Source organism: Oncorhynchus mykiss, chromosome 2, assembly GCF_013265735.2.
Source record: "Oncorhynchus mykiss isolate Arlee chromosome 2, USDA_OmykA_1.1, whole genome shotgun sequence".
Taxonomy (NCBI): domain Eukaryota; kingdom Metazoa; phylum Chordata; class Actinopteri; order Salmoniformes; family Salmonidae; genus Oncorhynchus; species Oncorhynchus mykiss.
The window spans coordinates 50,843,338-50,865,763 of record NC_048566.1 but is presented as its reverse complement, the minus strand read 5'-3'; the positions used below and the strand labels follow the sequence as shown (position 1 = coordinate 50,865,763).

Genomic DNA, 22,426 nt, shown 5'->3' with positions numbered 1-22,426 from the left:
TACTTTGTGAATGACACAAGTCCTTTTTCCAACAATTGTTTACAGACATATTATTTCACTTATAATTCACTGTATCACAATTCCAGTGGGTCAGAAGTTTACATGTACTAAGTTGACTGTGCCTTTAAACAGCTCGCAAAATTCCAGATAATGATGTCATGGCTTTAGAAGCTTCTGATAGGCTAATTGACATCATTTGAGTCAATTGGAGGTGTACCTGTGGATGTATTTCAAGGCCTGCCTTCAAACTCAGTGCCTCTTTGCTTGACATCATGGGAAAATCTAAATAAAATCAGCCAAGACCTCAGAAAAACAATTGTAGACCTCCGCAAGTCTGGTTCACCCTTGGGGCAATTTCCAAACGCCTGAAGGTAACCACGATCATCTGTTCAAACAATAGTACGCAAGTATAAACACCATGGGACACCATGGGACCACGCAGCTGTCACATGTCGGCATGTGCTACTGAAATAGTTAGGGACATTTTTTTTTATAACAAATGCTCTTTCTCCCACATTTGATAGTGGTCGCTGTGCCCGGTTCCCGAAACATCTGTCAGCGCTGTTGAATTGGTGCCTTTTCTTAGACCATGTTGCTATGTGAATAATATCAAAGTTAACCAGCATATTGGTGTTGGGAACAATGTGGTGGAGGCAGCAGCAGAGGGAGTAGGTGAGGAAACAACCCTTTAAGAACAGTGAGGAGAGAGGAAACCCCAACTTATATTAGGTCTATAAATCAACAGCTGTTAAAGGTGCCTGGCTTTATACATCCTGCTTCTGTTGCCAGTTTAAGTGTTTGATAGCCTACTGATTCTGTGAGCACCAATCTGCATTTGCTATGCTGTAAAAAAAAAAAGCTTTCCACTTTCTATTCATTAGAACAGCCTCTCTTTACAATTCATTTAGTGTTGTTGACACTGTTCTGACTTCTTCATCTCCTTCTTATTGTTATTATTACTATTATGATCACCATGATAATAATAATAAGTCATGTCGTTATCATTAGTAGCCCATAACAGCCTTGTATAACCACCATCGAGCTGTTGGCCAAAGAGAGCATCCTGTTTAGCCTTAATACCGTAACTTACTTAGGTCTTGTAGTTCAATGCTGATATAGGCTACTGTATCTGTCAGTCATTCGTTCATGTCATCACACAGCATAGAGTAACCCATGATTTGAAATGCAATCAAGCATTTTAGTTTTAAAATAAAATAACTAAGCGACCCTTGAATAATTAGTGTTAACAATAAACTGTTCACGAAACAATGCAAATTGACAAAAAAAGACACTCTGGTACGCTTGTAAATGACGGTGTTCTGAGTTTATTATAACACGTTTATTGATGTGATTATAATATGCTGTAGGTCAGGCCCTATCCACTTTCCAGTCAGATATGGCTGTCATTATGCAGCAGCTTCAGCACGGACAGCGTAATAAACACTGTTGATGGTCACAGACCATGGTGGTCGCTGCAGCAGGGAGGAGAGAGAGACAACGGGTGCAGGTCACACAGTCATCGCTGTCATTGTTTGTCTTTATTACAAAGCACAGCAAGTCTGAGCCCGGCACAATCAAATCAATAGCAATCGGACACACTCTAGTCATTTGTGTCAACATTATTTTATCAAACAGCATCAGGCAACCTCAGTGCATATAGTTGATTTGATTAAAACACATAGGATGTGTCTATATTTGGAAAAATACAAGTATTATTTTTTGGGGGGAAAGAACAGATGACTATGGTCTCAGGCTTTGTCCCAAAAGGCACCCTATTTCCTATATAGTGCACTACTTTTGACCAGAGCTCTATAGCCCTATAGGCCCTACCAGAGCCCTATAGTGAACTACATAGGAAATAGGATGCCATTAGGGACACACTTCCTGACTCCTCTCAGGAAGAGATATACTGTGCTATACTGAGAGCTTTCCTGATAAATTGTATTACATCCGGCCGTGATTGGGAGTCCCATAGGGCGGCGCACAATTGGCCCAGCGTCGTCAGTGTTTTTCCGGTGTAGGCCATCATTGTAAATAAACATTTGTTCTTAACTGACTTGCCTAGTTAAATAACGTTAAATAACTAAAAATATATATATAGAAAAATATATATATTTCAGTCTGTATATGCAATGCATGTTTACTTGTGTGTGTTTACACACACACACACACACACACGCACACAGAGAGGGAAAGTATTCAGACCCTGTATTTGGGGAGTTTCTCCCATTCTTCTCTGCAGATCCTCTCAAGCTCTGTCAGGTTGGAGGGGGAGCGTCGCTGCACAGATATTTTCAGGTCTCTCCAGAGATGTTCGATCAGGTTCAAGTCCAAGCTCTGGCTGGGCGACTCAAGGGCATTCAGAGACTTGTCCCGAAGCCACACCTGCATTGTCTTAGCTGTGTGCTTAGGGTCGTTGTCCTGTTGGAAGGTGAACCTTTGCCCCAGCCTGAGGTCCTGAGCGCTCTGGAGCAGGTTTTCATCAAGGATCTCTCTGTACTTTGCTCCGTTCGTATTTCCCTCAACCCTGACTAGTCTCCCAGTCCCTGCCGCTGAAAAACATTCCCACAACAAGATGCTGCCACCACCATGCTTCACCGTAGGGATGGTGTCAAGTTTCCTTCAGACGTGACGCTTGGCATTCAGGCCAAAGAGTTCAGATTGGCCTGGTGGCCAGCTCTAGAAGAGTCTTGGTGATTTCAAACTATTTCCATTTAAGAAGAATAGAGGCCACTATGTTCTTGGGGACCTTCAATGCTGCGGACATTGTTTGGTACCTTCCCCAGATCTGTGCTTCGACACAATCCTGTCTCGTAGCTCTACGGACAATTCCTTTGACCTCATGGCTTGACCTCATGGCTCTGACGTGCACTGTCAACTGTGGGACCTTATATAGACAGGTGTGTACCTTTCCAAATCATGTCCAATCAATTTAATTTACCACAGGTGGACTCCAATCAAGTTGTAGAAACATTATTTTTTATTTTTTAGATTGATAAGATTTTTTTAAAATCGATTTTAGAAAAAGGCTGTAACGTAACAAGATCTTTCCGAATGCAGTGTATACAGTGGGGCAAAAAAGTATTTAGTCAGCCACCAATTGTGCAAGTTCTCCCACTTAAAAAGATGAGAGGTCTGTAATTTTCATCATAGGTACACTTCAACTATGACAGACAAAATTAGAAAAAAAACGAGTGGAGGACAGAGGAGCCTCTTAAAGAAGAAGTTACAGGTCTGTGAGAGCCAGAAATCTTGTTTCTCATTTTGTCTGTCATAGTTGAAGTGTACCTATGATGAAAATTACAGGCCTCTCATCTTTTTAAGTGGGAGAACTTGCACAATTGGTGGCTGACTAAATACTTTTTTGCCCCACTGTATATACAGCGCAAGTCCAAGGACTCACCTACTCATTCAAGGGTTTTCTACATTGTAGAATAATAGTGAAGACATCAAAACTATGAAATAACACATATTGAATCTTGTAGTAACCAAAGAAGTGTTAAACAAATCAAAATATATGTTTTATTTTAAATTCTTCAAAGTAGCCAGCCTTTGCCTTGATGACAGCTTTGCACACTCTTGGCATTCTCTCAACCAGCTTCACCTGGAATGCTTTTCCAACAGTCTTGAAGGAGTTCCCACATATGCTGAGCACTTGTTGGCTGCTTTTCCTTCACTCTGCGGTTGAACTCATCCCAAACCATCTCAATTGGGTTGAGGTCAGGTGATTGTGGAGGCCAGGGTCATCTGATGCAGCACTCAATCACGCTCCCTTTTGGTCAAATAGTCCTTACAAAGCCTGGAGGTGTGTTGGGTCATTTCCCTGTTGATAAACAAATGATAGTCCCACTAAGCGTAAACCAGATGGGATGGCGTATCGCTGCAGAATGCTGTGGTAGCCATGCCAGTTAAGTGTGTCTTGAATTCTAAATAAATCACTGACAGTGTCACCAGCATAGTCATTTACAACATTAAGAATGTCTACACTGTATTTCTGATCAATTTGATGTTATTTTAATGGACTAAAAATGTGCTTTTCTTTCAAAAACAAGGACATTTCTAAGTGACCGCAAACTTCTGAAAGGTGGTGCATCTCTTAACACCATCCATATTGGATTTCTATTTGCCATATGTTTTTAGTGTGTGTGTGTGTGTGTGTGTGTGTACGTGCGTGTGCAGGGACATGCGTCCTTATGAAGACAGTTAGGGACGGGTCACGTGTGAGATATCATGACGGGGTGAATGAGAAACAAAGAGATATTATAACTGAAAGAGAGGAAAAAGAGAATGAGAATGTGCATGACAGTGAGATACAACAGGTGCATGTGTCTGTGAGAAAGAGCTTGTATGTCAGAGTGAGATTGTTTTGAAGAGAGTTAACATTGAAGAGACCCAGGAGAGATGTATTGCTTGCGAGAAAACCGTTCAGGAGGTCAAGTGACACCCGATTGTGCGATAAAGTGAGGAAGATGAGGAACGGCGTGTAAGTGAGAGAAATCACCTACTTCTTCCTGCTAGAGAAGAGGAGGATAGATGTGACCAGAGAGAACTCTATTATCGTTTCTCTATTAAAGGGATAGTTCACCCAAATTACAAAAGGACAAATAGATTTCCTTACACTGTAAGCACTTTATGGAGAAAGTATGACAGCAATCCATGCTTTGGTTTTGTTCACCTAACCACTGTTCCAAATGCAACATTTTTGCATTGTTGGCACAAATCCAATGCAAGTTAATGGTACCTATATTAGCATTTCCACGCTTCATTTCCAAATAATCCTTTAGTATCTCAAAATGGATTGTTTCACTCAATTAAGTTACTTATAGATGTTTCGAAAATGAAGCGCAAAAATGCTAATAGGTAATTTGGGTGAATTATCTGTTTAACTTTGACGCTTTTTATTTCAAACATTATTTTAGAAGGTTGTACTTCTGACGTTCGTATTGTGATTGTTTCAGCCTCATCACTTCAATGGACAAGAGCGTATGCTAACCGACTTCAATCTATAACAAAAACCTCAAAGCCCCATCTCAACAACAGCACCATCCTCCCTGCATCGGACTCACCGGATCCCTCCGAGCGCCCGTCGCTCCCGATGAGCGGGACCGTGATGGCAGCGGTGGCCACACCGTCTGTGGGAATGGTGGTGTAGACTACGGGCAGAGACTGGACCACCACGGGGATGGTCTGCAGCTGGCCCATCTTACTGGGCATGTTAACCGACGGGATGGTGTGGATGACATGCAGGATCTGCTGACCGCCTGCCCCCTGGGTGGACGCTAGGATGGACCCGGGGGAGAGCATCTGGAGGAGGGAGGGATGAATGGGTGGAGAAGAGGAGAGGAGGGGATAGTGTGGGTATAGATGTAGAGGAGCAAGACTATCTGAAATGGCACTGTATTCACAGTACAATGCTTTTAACCAGAAAGGAGAATAGGGGACCATTTTGGACACAGACATTGTGTCAAGCATGGGAGTACTGTATTAGATTGTTAAACTGAAAGACAAAGCCTTTCAATAAAAACATTGTAAACTAACATTTACTACATAAGACATAGGAACCTGTCTTCCACATTTTTGGCAGGCCCTAATATGTGTGAGTGGTTTCACTTTTCAGCCAACAGACGCTTCTACCCATCATTCCAAAAGAGGAGCTAGCTAACGAGCCGACTGGCTTAATAACTGGCGTGGTTACCATGGTGTCTAGAAAGGTTACCGTAGGGATGGGGGTTGCCGACAGCGTGGGCATCGCCACGGAACTCGGGACGGGGTTGGCTGTCGGCGTAGAGACGGGCAGGGAGGAGCGAGGCTTGCCGAGTGACAGGTCGACAGGTTCCGTCTGGTCCTCCGGGGGGAGGGAGGAGTCGTCTGTTGTTGTGTCTGTGTCTGTGTCTGTGCAGAGTGGAGGGGGAGACACAGGTTGGGTCTTCTCTGTCTTGATCTTCAGGTCTGTAGGCTTGGGACACTCCTCACCTACTTCAGCCTGCTAGAGAGAGAGAGAGGGAGGGGGCAGGAGAGGATGGAGGGAGGAAGAGAGAAAAAGAGAGAGGGAAAGGGAGATAAATAGAAGACCATGGAGAGAGGAAGAAAGAGATGATCAGTCAGCACATTATTTTTCTCCACACACACAATCACACACACACCTGACCCTGCTCTCCCCAGCGAAGTTCCGCTGTACTCTCTGGCTGCACAAACAGAGCAGGTTAGGGGAACAATGGTTGCTGTGTGGGGCCCTGGGAGGGAGCTGGGAGGGAGAGGTGGAACTGAGAGGTGGAGAACAGAGCAGCAGACCTAGAGCTGGCACACTGCCATGAGAGAACAGCTCTGCCCAGCCCTGCGCTGAGGCACCGGGCGTGTTTGAGTGTTCACATAAATGACTGCAGAATGCAAAGCTCCAGTTTCAGTCATGTCTTTGGTCACGTTTGCATGGGTCAAACAAAAACACCCTAACGGTTGACAATAGAGACACAACGTAGGCGATGGTTGCAGAATTAAGTTAGTGAAGAGCAAATGCAGACAATTGCAGTCGACTGCATGTAACAGTATAACTTTAGACCGTCCCCTCACCTATACCCGGGCGCGAACCAGGGACCCTCTGCACACATCAACAACAGTCACCCACGAAGCATCGTTACCCATCGCTCCACAAAAGCCGCGGCACTTGCAGAGCAAGGGGAACTACTACTTCAAGGTCTCAGAGCAAGTGACGTCACCGATTGAAACGCTATGTAGCGGGAACCGCTAACTAAGCTAGTCGTTTCAAATCCGTTACATGCAGTCAAAACCTCATGAACTTTTGAACACATTATTTGTGTTAAGTTCAAACATTTGGACAACTTTTTGCCCTAGAATGCAACACACTTTGAAAGGCGGTGACCAACGACTTGAAAAAAGGGATCCGCTCGAACGTGCCCACTGACTGCACCCTGCCCGCTGATCACGAGTAAGTACAGAGCATATAGCAGCACTATGCTAGCTCACGAAGCACGGTGTACCATAGGACATACATTCAGCATAAAACAGCCTGTCCCGGACTGACAGCACCCTGCTACAGTATACACAACACAGCCCTATCTAGCATGGAGCAGCACACAACACAATCTAGCATGGAGCAGCACACAACACAGCACTATCTAGCATGGAGCAGCACACAACAGCCCTATCTAGCATGGAGCAGCACACAACAGCCCTATCTAGCACGGAGCAGCACACAACAGCCCTATCTAGCACGGAGCAGCAAACAACAGCCTTATCTAGCACGGAGCAGCACACAACAGCCCTATCTAGCATGGAGCAGCACACAACACAGCCCTAAGCATTGAGCAGCACACAACACCAGCCCTATCAAGCATGGAGCAGCACACAACACAGCCCTATCTAGCATGGAGCAGCACACAACAGCCCTATCTAGCATGGAGCAGCACACAACAGCTCTATCTAGCATGGAGCAGCACACAACACCAGCCCTATCTAGCATGGAGCAGCACACAACACAGCCCTATCTAGCATGGAACAGCACACAACACAACCCTAAGCATGGAGCAGTACCCAACAGCCCTATCTAGCATGGAGCAGTACCCATCAGCCCTATCTAGCATGGAGCAGCACACAACCTTAAGCATGGAGCAGCACACAACACAGCCCTATCTAGCATGGAGCAGTACACAGCAGCCCTATCTAGCATGGAGCAGCACAGAACACATCCCTAAGCATGGAGCAGCACACAACACCAGCCCTATCTAGCATGGTGCAGCAAACAACACAACCCTATCTAGCATGGAGCAGTACCCAGCAGCCCTATCTAGCATGGAGCAGCACACAACACATCCCTAAGCATGGAGCAGCACACAACACCAGCCCTATCTAGCATGGCGCAGCAAACAACACAGCCCTAAGCATGGAGCAGTACACAACAGCCCTAACTAGCATGGAGCAGCACACAACACAGCCCTATGTAGCATGGAGCAGTACAATACACAGCCCTATGTAGCATGGAGCAGCAAACACTAGCCCTATCTAGCATGGAGCAGCACACAACACATCCCTAAGCATGGAGCAGCACACAACACCAGCCCTATCTAGCATGGAGCAGTACACAACAGCCCAATCTAGCATGGAGCAGTACCCAACAGCCCTATCTAGCATGGAGCAGTACCCAGCAGCCCTATCTAGCATGGAGCAGCACAAAACAGCCCCATCTAGCATGGAGCAGCACACAACAGCCCTATCTAGCATGGAGCAGTACACAGCAGCCCTATCTAGCATGGAGCAGCACTCACCAGCCCTATCTAGCATGGCGCAGCAAACAACACAGCCCTAAGCATGGAGCAGTACACAAAAGCCATATCTAGCATGGAGCAGCACACAACACAGCCATAAGCATGGAGCAGCACACAGCACAGCCCTATCTAGCATGGAGCAGCAAACAACAACACTATCTAGCATGGAGCAGCACACAACAGCCCTATCTAGCATGGAGCAGCACACAACACAGCCCTATCTAGCATGGAGCAGCACACAACACAGCCCTATCTAGCATGGAGCAGCACACAACACAGCCCTAAGCATGGAGCAGAACACAACACCAGCCCTATCTAGCATGGAGCAGCACACAACAGCCCTATCTAGCATGGAGCAGCACAAAACAGCCCTATCTAGCATGGAGCAGCACACAACACAACCCTAAGCATGGAGCAGAACACAACACCAGCCCTATCTAGCATGGAGCAGCACACAGCAACAGCCCTATCTAGCATGGAGCAGTACAAAACATAGCCCTATCTAGCATGGAGCAGCACACAACAGCCCTATCTAGCATGGAGCAGCACACAACAGCCCTATCTAGCATGGAGCAGCACACAACAGCCCTATCTAGCATGGAGCAGCACACATGGAGCATGGAGCAGCACACAACAGCCCTATCTAGCATGGAACAGCACACAACACAGCCCTAAGCATGGAGCAGAACACAACACCAGCCCTATCTAGCATGGAGCAGCAAACAACACAACCCTATCTAGCATGGAGCAGTACAAAGCAGCCCTATCTAGCATGGAACAGCACTCACCAGCCCTATCTAGCATGGAGCAGCACACAACACATCCCTAAGCATGGAGCAGCACACAACACCAGCCCTATCTAGCATGGCGCAGCAAACACAACCCTAAGCATGGAGCAGTACACAACAGCCCTAACTAGCATGGAGCAGCACACAACACAGCCCTATGTAGCATGGAGCAGTACACAACACAGCCCTATGTAGCATGGAGCAGCACACACCAGCCCTATCTAGCATGGAGCAGCACACAACACACAACACATCCCTAAGCATGGAGCAGCACACAACACCAGCCCTATCTAGCATGGAGCAGTACACAACAGCCCAATCTAGCATGGAGCAGTACACAACAGCCCTATCTAGCATGGAGCAATACCCAGCAGCCCTATCTAGCATGGAGCAGCACAAAACAGCCCCATCTAGCATGGAGCAGCACACAACAGCCCTATCTAGCATGGAGCAGTACACAACAGCCCTATCTAGCATGGAGCAGCACACAACACATCCCTAAGCATGGAGCAGCACTCACCAGCCCTATCTAGCATGGAGCAGCACACAACACAGCCCTAAGCATGGAGCAGTACACAACAGCCCTATCTAGCATGGAGCAGCACACAACAGCCCTATCTAGCATGGAGCAGTACACAACAGCCCTATCTAGCATGGAGCAGCACACAACACAGCCCAATCTAGCATGGAGCAGTACACAACACAGCCCTATCTAGCATGGAGCAGTACCCAACAGCCCTATCTAGCATGGAGCAGTACCCAGCAGCCCTATCTAGCATGGAGCAGCACACAACAGCCCTATCTAGCATGGAGCAGCACACAGCAGCCCTATCTAGCATGGAGCAGTACACAACAGCCCTATCTAGCATGGAGCAGAACACAACACAGCCCAATCTAGCATGGAGCAGTACACAACACAGCCCTATGTAGAATTGAGCAGTACACAACACTGAACTAAGCATGGAGCAGCACCAAACACAGCCCTATCTAGCATGAAGCAGCACACAACACATCCCTAAGCATGGAGCAGCACACAACACATCCCTAAGCATGGAGCAGCACACAACACCAGCCCTATCTAGCATGGAGCAAGCAGTACACAACAGCCCTATCTAGCATGGAGCAGTACCCAACAGCCCTATCTAGCATGGAGCAGTACACAACAGCCCTATCTAGCATGGAGCAGCACACAACAGCCCTATCTAGCATGGAGCAGCACACAACAGCCCTATCTAGCATGGAGCAGTACACAACAGCCCTATCTAGCATGGAACAGTACACAACAGACCTATCTAGCATGGAGCAGTACACAACAGCCCTATCTAGCATGGAGCAGCACACACCACAGCCCTATGTAGCATGGAGCAGTACACAAAAGCCCTATCTAGCATGGAGCAGCACACAACACAGCCCTAAGCATGGAGCAGTACACAACACAGCCCTATCTAGCATGGAGTAGTACACAACAGCCCTATCTAGCATGGAGCAGCACACAACACAGCCCAATCTAGCATGGAGCAGTACCCAACAGCCCTATCTAGCATGGAGCAGTACCCAGCAGCCCTATCTAGCATGGAGCAGTACCCAGCAGCCCTATCTAGCATTGGAGCAGCACACAACACATCCATATCTAGCATGGAGCAGCACACAGCCACAAGCATGGAGCAGCACACAGCAGCCCTATCTAGCATGTAGCAGCAAACAACAGCCCTATCTAGCATGGAGCAGTACACAACAGCCCTATCTAGCATGTAGAAGCACACAACACAGCCCTATATAGCATGGAGCAGCACACAGCAACAGCCCTATCTAGCATGGAGCAGCACAAAACAGCCCCATCTAGCATGGAGCAGCACACAACAGCCCTATCTAGCATGGAGCAGCACACAACAGAGCCCTATGTAGCATGGAGCAGTATACAACACAGCCCTATGTAGCATGGAGCAGCACACAGCAGCCCTATCTAGCATGGAGCAGCACACAACACCAGCCCTAAGCATGGAGCAGCACACAACACCAGCCCTATCTAGCATGGAGCAGTATACAACACAGCCCTATGTAGCATGGAGCAGCACACAGCAGCCCTATCTAGCATGGAGCAGCACACAACACCAGCCCTAAGCATGGAGCAGTACACAACAGCCCTATCTAGCATGGAGCAGCACACAACAGCCCTATCTAGCATGGAGCAGTACACAACAGCCCTATCTAGCATGGAACAGTACACAACAGACCTATCTAGCATGGAGCAGTACACAACAGCCCTATCTAGCATGGAGTAGCACACAACACAGCCTTATGTAGCATGGAGCAGTACACAAAAGCCCTATCTAGCATGGAGCAGCACACAACACAGCCCTAAGCATGGAGCAGTACACAACACAGCCCTATCTAGCATGGAGTAGTACACAACAGCCCTATCTAGCATGGAGCAGCACACAACACAGCCCAATCTAGCATGGAGCAGTACCCAACAGCCCTATCTAGCATGGAGCAGTACCCAGCAGCCCTATCTAGCATGGAGCAGTACCCAGCAGCCCTATCTAGCATGGAGCAGCACACAACACAGCCATATCTAGCAATGAGCAGCACACAGCCACAAGCATGGAGCAGCACACAGCACAGCCCTATCTAGCATGGAGCAGCAAACAACAGCCCTATCTAGCATGTAGCAGTACACAACAGCCCCATCTAGCATGTAGAAGCACACAACACAGCCCTATATAGCATGGAGCAGCACACAGCAACAGCCCTATCTAGCATGGAGCAGCACAAAACAGCCCCATCTAGCATGGAGCAGCACACAACAGCCCTATCTAGCATGGAGCAGTACACAACAGCCCTATCTAGCATGGAGCAGCACACAACACAGCCCAATCTAGCATGGAGCAGTACAAAACAGCCCTATCTAGCATGGAGCAGCACACAACACATCCCTAAGCATGGAGCAGCACACAACACCAGCCCTATCTAGCATGGCGCAGTACACAGCAGCCCTTTCTAGCATGGAGCAGCACTCACCAGCCCTATCTAGCATGGAGCAGCACACAACACAGCCCTAAGCATGGAGCAGTACACAACAGCCCTATCTAGCATGGAGCAGCACACAACAGCCCTATCTAGCATGGAGCAGTACACAACAGCCCTATCTAGCATGGAGCAGCACACAACACAGCCCAATCTAGCATGGAGCAGTACACAACACAGGCCTATGTAGAACTGAGCAGTACACAACACTGAACCTAGCATGGAGCAGCACCAAACACAGCCCTATCTAGCATGAAGCAGCAAACAACACAGCCCTATGTAGCATGGAGCAGTACACAACACAGCCCTATCTAGCATGGAGCAGTACCCAGCAGCCCTATCTAGCATGGAGCAGCACACAACAGCCCAATCTAGCATGGAGCAGCACACAACAGCTCTATCTAGCATGGAGCAGTACTCAACAGCCCTATCTAGCATGGAACAGTACACAACAGACCTATCTAGCATGGAGCAGCACACAACACAGCCCAATCTAGCATGGAGCAGTACACAACACAGCCCTATGTAGAATTAAGCAGTACACAACACTGAACTAAGCATGGAGCAGCACCAAACACAGCCCTATCTAGCATGGAGCAGCACACAACACAGCCCTATGTAGCATGGAGCAGTACACAACACAGCACTATCTAGCATGGAGCAGCACACAACAGCCCTATCTAGCATGGAGCAGCACACAACACAGCCCTATGTAGCGTGGAGCAGTACACAACACACCCCTAAGCATGGAGCAGCACAAACACCAGCCCTATCTAGCATGGAGCAGTACACAACAGCCCTATCTAGCATGGAGCAGCAAACAACATCCCTATCTAGCATGGAGCAGCACACAACAGCCCTATCTAGCATGGAGCAGCACACAACAGCCCTATCTAGCATGGAGCAGCACACAACACCAGCCCTATCTAGCATGGAGCAGTACACAACAGCCCTATCTAGCATGGAGCAGCACACAACAGCCCTATCTAGCATGGAGCAGTACACAACAGCCCTATCTAGCATGGAGCAGCACACAACACAGCCCAATCTAGCATGGAGCAGTACACAACACAGCCCAATCTAGCATGGAGCAGTACACAACACAGCCCTATGTAGAATTGAGCAGTACACAACACTGAACTAAGCATGGAGCAGCACCAAACACAGCCCTATCTAGCATGAAGCAGCACACAACACATCCCTAAGCATGGAGCAGCACACAACACATCCCTAAGCATGGAGCAGCACACAACACCAGCCCTATCTAGCATGGAGCAAGCAGTACACAACAGCCCTATCTAGCATGGAGCAGTACCCAACAGCCCTATCTAGCATGGAGCAGTACACAACAGCCCTATCTAGCATGGAGCAGCACACAACAGCCCTATCTAGCATGGAGCAGTACACAACAGCCCTATCTAGCATGGAACAGTACACAACAGACCTATCTAGCATGGAGCAGTACACAACAGCCCTATCTAGCATGGAGCAGCACACACCACAGCCCTATGTAGCATGGAGCAGTACACAAAAGCCCTATCTAGCATGGAGCAGCACACAACACAGCCCTAAGCATGGAGCAGTACACAACACAGCCCTATCTAGCATGGAGTAGTACACAACAGCCCTATCTAGCATGGAGCAGCACACAACACAGCCCAATCTAGCATGGAGCAGTACCCAACAGCCCTATCTAGCATGGAGCAGTACCCAGCAGCCCTATCTAGCATGGAGCAGTACCCAGCAGCCCTATCTAGCATTGGAGCAGCACACAACACAGCCATATCTAGCATGGAGCAGCACACAGCCACAAGCATGGAGCAGCACACAGCAGCCCTATCTAGCATGTAGCAGCAAACAACAGCCCTATCTAGCATGGAGCAGTACACAACAGCCCTATCTAGCATGTAGAAGCACACAACACAGCCCTATATAGCATGGAGCAGCACACAGCAACAGCCCTATCTAGCATGGAGCAGCACACAACACAGCCCTAAGCATGGAGCAGTACACAACACAGCCCTATCTAGCATGGAGTAGTACACAACAGCCCTATCTAGCATGGAGCAGCACACAACACAGCCCAATCTAGCATGGAGCAGTACCCAACAGCCCTATCTAGCATGGAGCAGTACCCAGCAGCCCTATCTAGCATGGAGCAGTACCCAGCAGCCCTATCTAGCATTGGAGCAGCACACAACACAGCCATATCTAGCATGGAGCAGCACACAGCCACAAGCATGGAGCAGCACACAGCAGCCCTATCTAGCATGTAGCAGCAAACAACAGCCCTATCTAGCATGGAGCAGTACACAACAGCCCTATCTAGCATGTAGAAGCACACAACACAGCCCTATATAGCATGGAGCAGCACACAGCAACAGCCCTATCTAGCATGGAGCAGCACAAAACAGCCCCATCTAGCATGGAGCAGCACACAACAGCCCTATCTAGCATGGAGCAGCACACAACAGAGCCCTATGTAGCATGGAGCAGTATACAACACAGCCCTATGTAGCATGGAGCAGCACACAGCAGCCCTATCTAGCATGGAGCAGCACACAACACCAGCCCTAAGCATGGAGCAGCACACAACACCAGCCCTATCTAGCATGGAGCAGTATACAACACAGCCCTGTGTAGCATGGAGCAGCACACAGCAGCCCTATCTAGCATGGAGCAGCACACAACACCAGCCCTAAGCATGGAGCAGTACACAACAGCCCTATCTAGCATGGAGCAGCACACAACAGCCCTATCTAGCATGGAGCAGTACACAACAGCCCTATCTAGCATGGAACAGTACACAACAGACCTATCTAGCATGGAGCAGTACACAACAGCCCTATCTAGCATGGAGTAGCACACAACACAGCCTTATGTAGCATGGAGCAGTACACAAAAGCCCTATCTAGCATGGAGCAGCACACAACACAGCCCTAAGCATGGAGCAGTACACAACACAGCCCTATCTAGCATGGAGTAGTACACAACAGCCCTATCTAGCATGGAGCAGCACACAACACAGCCCAATCTAGCATGGAGCAGTACCCAACAGCCCTATCTAGCATGGAGCAGTACCCAGCAGCCCTATCTAGCATGGAGCAGTACCCAGCAGCCCTATCTAGCATGGAGCAGCACACAACACAGCCATATCTAGCATGGAGCAGCACACAGCCACAAGCATGGAGCAGCACACAGCACAGCCCTATCTAGCATGGAGCAGCAAACAGCCCTATCTAGCATGTAGCAGTACACAACAGCCCCATCTAGCATGTAGAAGCACACAACACAGCCCTATATAGCATGGAGCAGCACACAGCAACAGCCCTATCTAGCATGGAGCAGCACAAAACAGCCCCATCTAGCATGGAGCAGCACACAACAGCCCTATCTAGCATGGAGCAGTACACAACAGCCCTATCTAGCATGGAGCAAAACACAACACAGCCCAATCTAGCATGGAGCAGTACAAAACAGCCCTATCTAGCATGGAGCAGCACACAACACATCCCTAAGCATGGAGCAGCACACAACACCAGCCCTATCTAGCATGGCGCAGTACACAGCAGCCCTTTCTAGCATGGAGCAGCACTCACCAGCCCTATCTAGCATGGAGCAGCACACAACACAGCCCTAAGCATGGAGCAGTACACAACAGCCCTATCTAGCATGGAGCAGCACACAACAGCCCTATCTAGCATGGAGCAGTACACAACAGCCCTATCTAGCATGGAGCAGCACACAACACAGCCCAATCTAGCATGGAGCAGTACACAACACAGGCCTATGTAGAACTGAGCAGTACACAACACTGAACCTAGCATGGAGCAGCACCAAACACAGCCCTATCTAGCATGAAGCAGCAAACAACACAGCCCTATGTAGCATGGAGCAGTACACAACACAGCCCTATCTAGCATGGAGCAGTACCCAGCAGCCCTATCTAGCATGGAGCAGCACACAACAGCCCAATCTAGCATGGAGCAGCACACAACAGCTCTATCTAGCATGGAGCAGTACTCAACAGCCCTATCTAGCATGGAACAGTACACAACAGACCTATCTAGCATGGAGCAGCACACAACACAGCCCAATCTAGCATGGAGCAGTACACAACACAGCCCTATGTAGAATTAAGCAGTACACAACACTGAACTAAGCATGGAGCAGCACCAAACACAGCCCTATCTAGCATGGAGCAGCACACAACACAGCCCTATGTAGCATGGAGCAGTACACAACACAGCACTATCTAGCATGGAGCAGCTCACAACAGCCTATCTAGCATGGAGCAGCACACAACACAGCCCTATGTAGCGTGGAGCAGTACACAACACACCCCTAAGCATGGAGCAGCACAAACACCAGCCCTATCTAGCATGGAGCAGTACACAACAGCCCTATCTAGCATGGAGCAGCAAACAACATCCCTATCTAGCATGGAGCAGCACACAACACCAGCCCTATCTAGCATGGAGCAGCACACAACAGCCCTATCTAGCATGGAGCAGCACACAACACCAGCCCTATCTAGCATGGAGCAGCACACAACAGCCCTATCTAGCATGGAGCAGTACACAACACAGCCCTATCTAGCATTAAGCAGCACACAACAGCCCTATCTAGCATGGAGCAGCACACAACAGCCCTATCTAGCATGGAGCAGCACATAACACAGCCCTATCTAGCATGGAGCAGTACACAACAGCCCTATCTAGCATGGAGCAGCACACAACACATCCCTAAGCATGGAGCAGCACACAACACAGCCCTATCTAGCATGGAGCAGCACACAACACAGCCCTATGTCGCATGGAGCAGTACACAACACGGCCCTATCTAGCATGGAGCAGTACCAACACAGCCCTATCTAGCATGGAGCAGCACACAACAGCCCTATCTAGCATGGAGCAGCACACAACACAGCCCTAAGCATGGAGCAGAACACAACACCAGCCCTATCTAGCATGGAGCAGCACACAACACAGCCCAAAGCATGGAGCAGTACCAACACAGCCCTATCTAGCATGGAGCAGTACACAACAGCCCTATCTAGCATGGAGCAGTACACAACAACCCTATCTAGCATGGAGCAGTACACAAAAGCCCTATCTAGCATGGCGCAGCACACAACAGCCCTATCTAGCATGGAGCAGCACACAACACAACCCTAAGCATGGAGCAGAACACAACACCAGCCCTATCTAGCATGGAGCAGTACACAGCAGCCCTATCTAGCATGGAGCAGCACACACCAGCCCTATCTAGCATAGAGCAGCACACAACACATCCCTATGTAGCATGGAGCAGTACACACCAGCATTATCTAGCATGGAGCAGCACACAACACCAGCCCTATCTAGCATGGAGCAGTACACACCAGCCCTATCTAGCATGGAGCAGTACACAACAGCCCTATCTAGCATGGAGCAGTACCCAACAGCCCTATCTAGCATGGAGCAGTACCCAACAGCCCTATCTAGCATGGAGCAGTACCCAGCAGCCCTATCTAGCATGGAGCACTACAAAACAGCCCCATCTAGCATGGAGCAGCACACAACACAGCCCAATCTAGCATGGAGCAGTACACAACACAGCCCTATCTAGCATGGATCAGTACCCAGCAGCCCTATCTAGCATGGAGCAGCACACAACAGCCCTATCTAGCATGGAGCAGTACACAGCACAGCCCTATCTAGCATGGAGCAGTACACAACACAGCACTAAGCATGGAGCAGTACACAACACAGCCCTATCTAGCATGGAGCAGTACACAACAGCCCTATCTAGCATGGAGCAGCACACAACACAGACCGATCTAGCATGGAGCAGTACCCAGCAGCCCTATCTAGCATGGAGCAGTACACAACACAGCCCTAAGCATGGAGCAGTACACAACAAAGCCCTATCTAGCATGGAGCAGTACACAACACAGCCCTAAGCATGGAGCAGTACACAACACAGAACTATCTAGCATGGCGCAGTACACAACAAAGCCCTATCTAGCATGGAGCAGTACACAACACAGCCCTAAGCATGGAGCAGTACACAACACAGCACTATCTAGCATGGAGCAGTATACAACACAGCCCTATATAGCATAGAGCAGCACACAGCAACAGCCCTATCTAGCATGGAGCAGTACCAACATAGCCCTATCTAGCATGGAGCAGTACACAACAGCCCTATCTAGCATGGAGCAGCACACAACAGCCCTATCTAGTATGGAGCAGCACACAACACAGCCCAAAGCATGGAGCAGTACACAACACAGCCCTATCTAGCATGGAGCAGTACACAACACAGCCCTATCTAGCATGGAGCAGCACAAAACACATCTCTAAGCATGGAGCAGCACACAACACCAGCCCTATCTAGCATGTAGCAGCACACAACACAGCCATAAGCATGGAGCAGTAAAAAACACAGCCCTATCTAGCATGGAGCAGTACACAACAGCCCTATCTAGCATGGAGCAGTACCCAACAGCCCTATCTAGCATGGAGCAGTACCCAGCAGCCCTATCTAGCATGGAGCAGCACACAACAGCCCAATCTAGCATGGAGCAGCACACAACAGCTCTATCTAGCATGGAGCAGTACTCAACAGCCCTATCTAGCATGGAACAGTACACAACAGACCTATCTAGCATGGAGCAGCACACAACACAGCCCAATCTAGCATGGAGCAGTACACAACACAGCCCTATGTAGCATGGAGCAGTACACAACACAGCCCTATCTAGCATGGAGCAGCACACAAAAACAGCCCTAAGCATGGAGCAGAACACAACACCAGCCCTATCTAGCATGGAGCAGCACACAACACAGCCCAAAGCATGGAGCAGTACACAACAGCCCTATCTAGCATGGAGCAGCACACAACACCAGCCCTATCTAGCATGGAGCAGCACACAACACCAGCCCTATCTAGCATGGAGCAGCACACAACACCAGCCCTATCTAGCATGGAGCAGCACACAACACCAGCCCTATCTAGCATGGAGCAGCACACAACACATCTCTAAGCATGGAGCAGCACACAACACCAGCCCTATCTAGCATGGAGCAGCACACAACACAGCCCTAAGCATGGAGCAGTACACAACAAAGCCCTATCTAGCATGGAGCAGTACACAACACAGCCCTAAGCATGGAGCAGTACACAACACAGAACTATCTAGCATGGCGCAGTACACAACAAAGCCCTATCTAGCATGGAGCAGTACGCAACACAGCCCTAAGCATGGAGCAGTACACAACACAGCACTATCTAGCATGGAGCAGTATACAACACAGCCCTATATAGCATAGAGCAGCACACAGCAACAGCCCTATCTAGCATGGAGCAGTACCAACATAGCCCTATCTAGCATGGAGCAGTACACAACAGCACTATCTAGCAGGGAGCAGCACACAACAGCCCTATCTAGTATGGAGCAGCACACAACACAGCCCAAAGCATGGAGCAGTACACAACACAGCCCTATCTAGCATGGAGCAGTACACAACACAGCCCTATCTAGCATGGAGCAGCACACAACACATCTCTAAGCATGGAGCAGCACACAACACCAGCCCTATCTAGCATGTAGCAGCACACAACACAGCCATAAGCATGGAGCAGTAAAAAACACAGCCCTATCTAGCATGGAGCAGTACACAACAGCCCTATCTAGCATGGATCAGTACACAACAGCCCTATCTAGCATGGAGCAGTACACAACAGCCCTATCTAGCATGGAGCAGCACACAACACATCCCTAAGCATGGAGCAGCACACAACACAGCCCTATCTAGCATGGAGCAGCACACAACACAGCCCTATGTCGCATGGAGCAGTACACAACACGGCCCTATCTAGCATGGAGCAGTACCAACACAGCCCTATCTAGCATGGAGCAGCACACAACAGCCCTATCTAGCATGGAGCAGCACACAACACAGCCCTAAGCATGGAGCAGAACACAACACCAGCCCTATCTAGCATGGAGCAGCACACAACACAGCCCAAAGCATGGAGCAGTACCAACACAGCCCTATCTAGCATGGAGCAGTACACAACAGCCCTATCTAGCATGGAGCAGTACACAACAACCCTATCTAGCATGGAGCAGTACACAAAAGCCCTATCTAGCATGGCGCAGCACACAACAGCCCTATCTAGCATGGAGCAGCACACAACACATCTCTAAGCATGGAGCAGCACACAACACCAGCCCTATCTAGCATGGAGCAGAACACAACACAGCCCTAAGCATGGAGCAGTACACAACAAAGCCCTATCTAGCATGGAGCAGTACACAACACAGCCCTAAGCATGGAGCAGTACACAACACAGCACTATCTAGCATGGCGCAGTACACAACAAAGCCCTATCTAGCATGGAGCAGTACACAACACAGGCGTAAGCATGGAGCAGTACACAACACAGCACTATCTAGCATGGAGCAGAACACAACAATCCTATCTAGCATGTAGAAGCACACAACACAGCCCTATATAGCATGGAGCAGCACACAGCAACAGCCCTATCTAGCATGGAGCAGTACACAACAGCCCTATCTAGCATGGAGCAGTACCCAACAGCCATATCTAGCACGGAGCAGTACACAACAGCCCTATCTAGCATGGAGCAGTACACAACACAGCCCTATCTAGCATGGAGCAGTACACAACACAGCCATATCTAGCATGGAGCAGCACACAACACATCTCTAAGCATGGAGCAGCACACAACACCAGCCCTATCTAGCATGTAGCAGCACACAACACATCTCTAAGCATGGAGCAGCACACAACACCAGCCCTATCTAGCATGTAGCAGCACACAACACAGCCCTAAGCATGGATCAGTACACAACAGCCCTAACTAGCATGGATCAGTACACAACAGCCCTAACTAGCATGGATCAGTACACAACAGCCCTATCTAGCATGGAGCAGCACACAACAGCCCTAAGCATGGAGCAGCACACAACACAGCCCTATCTAGCATGGAGCAGCACACAACACAGCCCTATGTCGCATGGAGCAGTACACAACACGGCCCTATCTAGCATGGAGCAGTACCAACACAGCCCTATCTAGCATGGAGCAGCACACAACAGCCCTATCTAGCATGGAGCAGCACACAACACAGCCCTAAGCATGGAGCAGAACACAACACCAGCCCTATCTAGCATGGAGCAGCACACAACACAGCCCAAAGCATGGAGCAGTACCAACACAGCCCTATCTAGCATGGAGCAGCACACAACAACCCTATCTAGCATGGAGCAGTACACAAAAGCCCTATCTAGCATGGCGCAGCACACAACAGCCCTATCTAGCATGGAGCAGCACACAACACATCTCTAAGCATGGAGCAGCACACAACACCAGCCCTATCTAGCATGGAGCAGAACACAACACAGCCCTAAGCATGGAGCAGTACACAACAAAGCCCTATCTAGCATGGAGCAGTACACAACACAGCCCTAAGCATGGAGCAGTACACAACACAGCACTATCTAGCATGGCGCAGTACACAACAAAGCCCTATCTAGCATGGAGCAGTACACAACACAGGCGTAAGCATGGAGCAGTACACAACACAGCACTATCTAGCATGGAGCAGAACACAACAATCCTATCTAGCATGTAGAAGCACACAACACAGCCCTATATAGCATGGAGCAGCACACAGCAACAGCCCTATCTAGCATGGAGCAGTACACAACAGCCCTATCTAGCATGGAGCAGTACCCAACAGCCATATCTAGCACGGAGCAGTACACAACAGCCCTATCTAGCATGGAGCAGTACACAACACAGCCCTATCTAGCATGGAGCAGTACACAACACAGCCATATCTAGCATGGAGCAGCACACAACACATCTCTAAGCATGGAGCAGCACACAACACCAGCCCTATCTAGCATGTAGCAGCACACAACACATCTCTAAGCATGGAGCAGCACACAACACCAGCCCTATCTAGCATGTAGCAGCACACAACACAGCCCTAAGCATGGATCAGTACACAACAGCCCTAACTAGCATGGATCAGTACACAACAGCCCTAACTAGCATGGATCAGTACACAACAGCCATATCTAGCATGGAGCAGTACACAGCACAGCCCTATCTAGCATGGAGCAGTACACAACACAGCCCTATCTAGCATGGAGCAGTACACAACACAGCCATATCTAGCATGGAGCAGCACACAACACCAGCCCTATCTAGCATGTAGCAGCACACAACACAGCCCTAAGCATGGAGCAGTACACAACAGCCCAACCTAGCATGGAGCAGTACACAACAGCACTATCTAGCATGGAGCAGT

At 49.0% G+C, this 22,426-nt stretch overlaps 1 protein-coding gene across 5 annotated transcripts in view; it reads right to left on the bottom strand.

Moving 5' to 3' along the window:
• The window catches only part of LOC110491126 (Krueppel-like factor 8), a 166,510-nt gene that overhangs the window by 18,326 nt on the left and 125,758 nt on the right, over positions 1–22,426 (bottom strand). For 3 of the 5 annotated variants that reach the window (XM_036950156.1, XM_036950131.1, XM_036950148.1), the window contains 2 exons: positions 5,696–5,986; positions 5,067–5,304 (listed from right to left, as the gene is read on the bottom strand). In XM_036950156.1, coding sequence (XP_036806051.1) covers positions 5,067–5,304; positions 5,696–5,986 — 529 coding nt within the window. The remainder of the gene's footprint in view (positions 1–5,066; positions 5,305–5,695; positions 5,987–22,426) is intronic. The other 2 variants (XM_036950140.1, XM_036950145.1) reach the window with 2 other exon arrangements.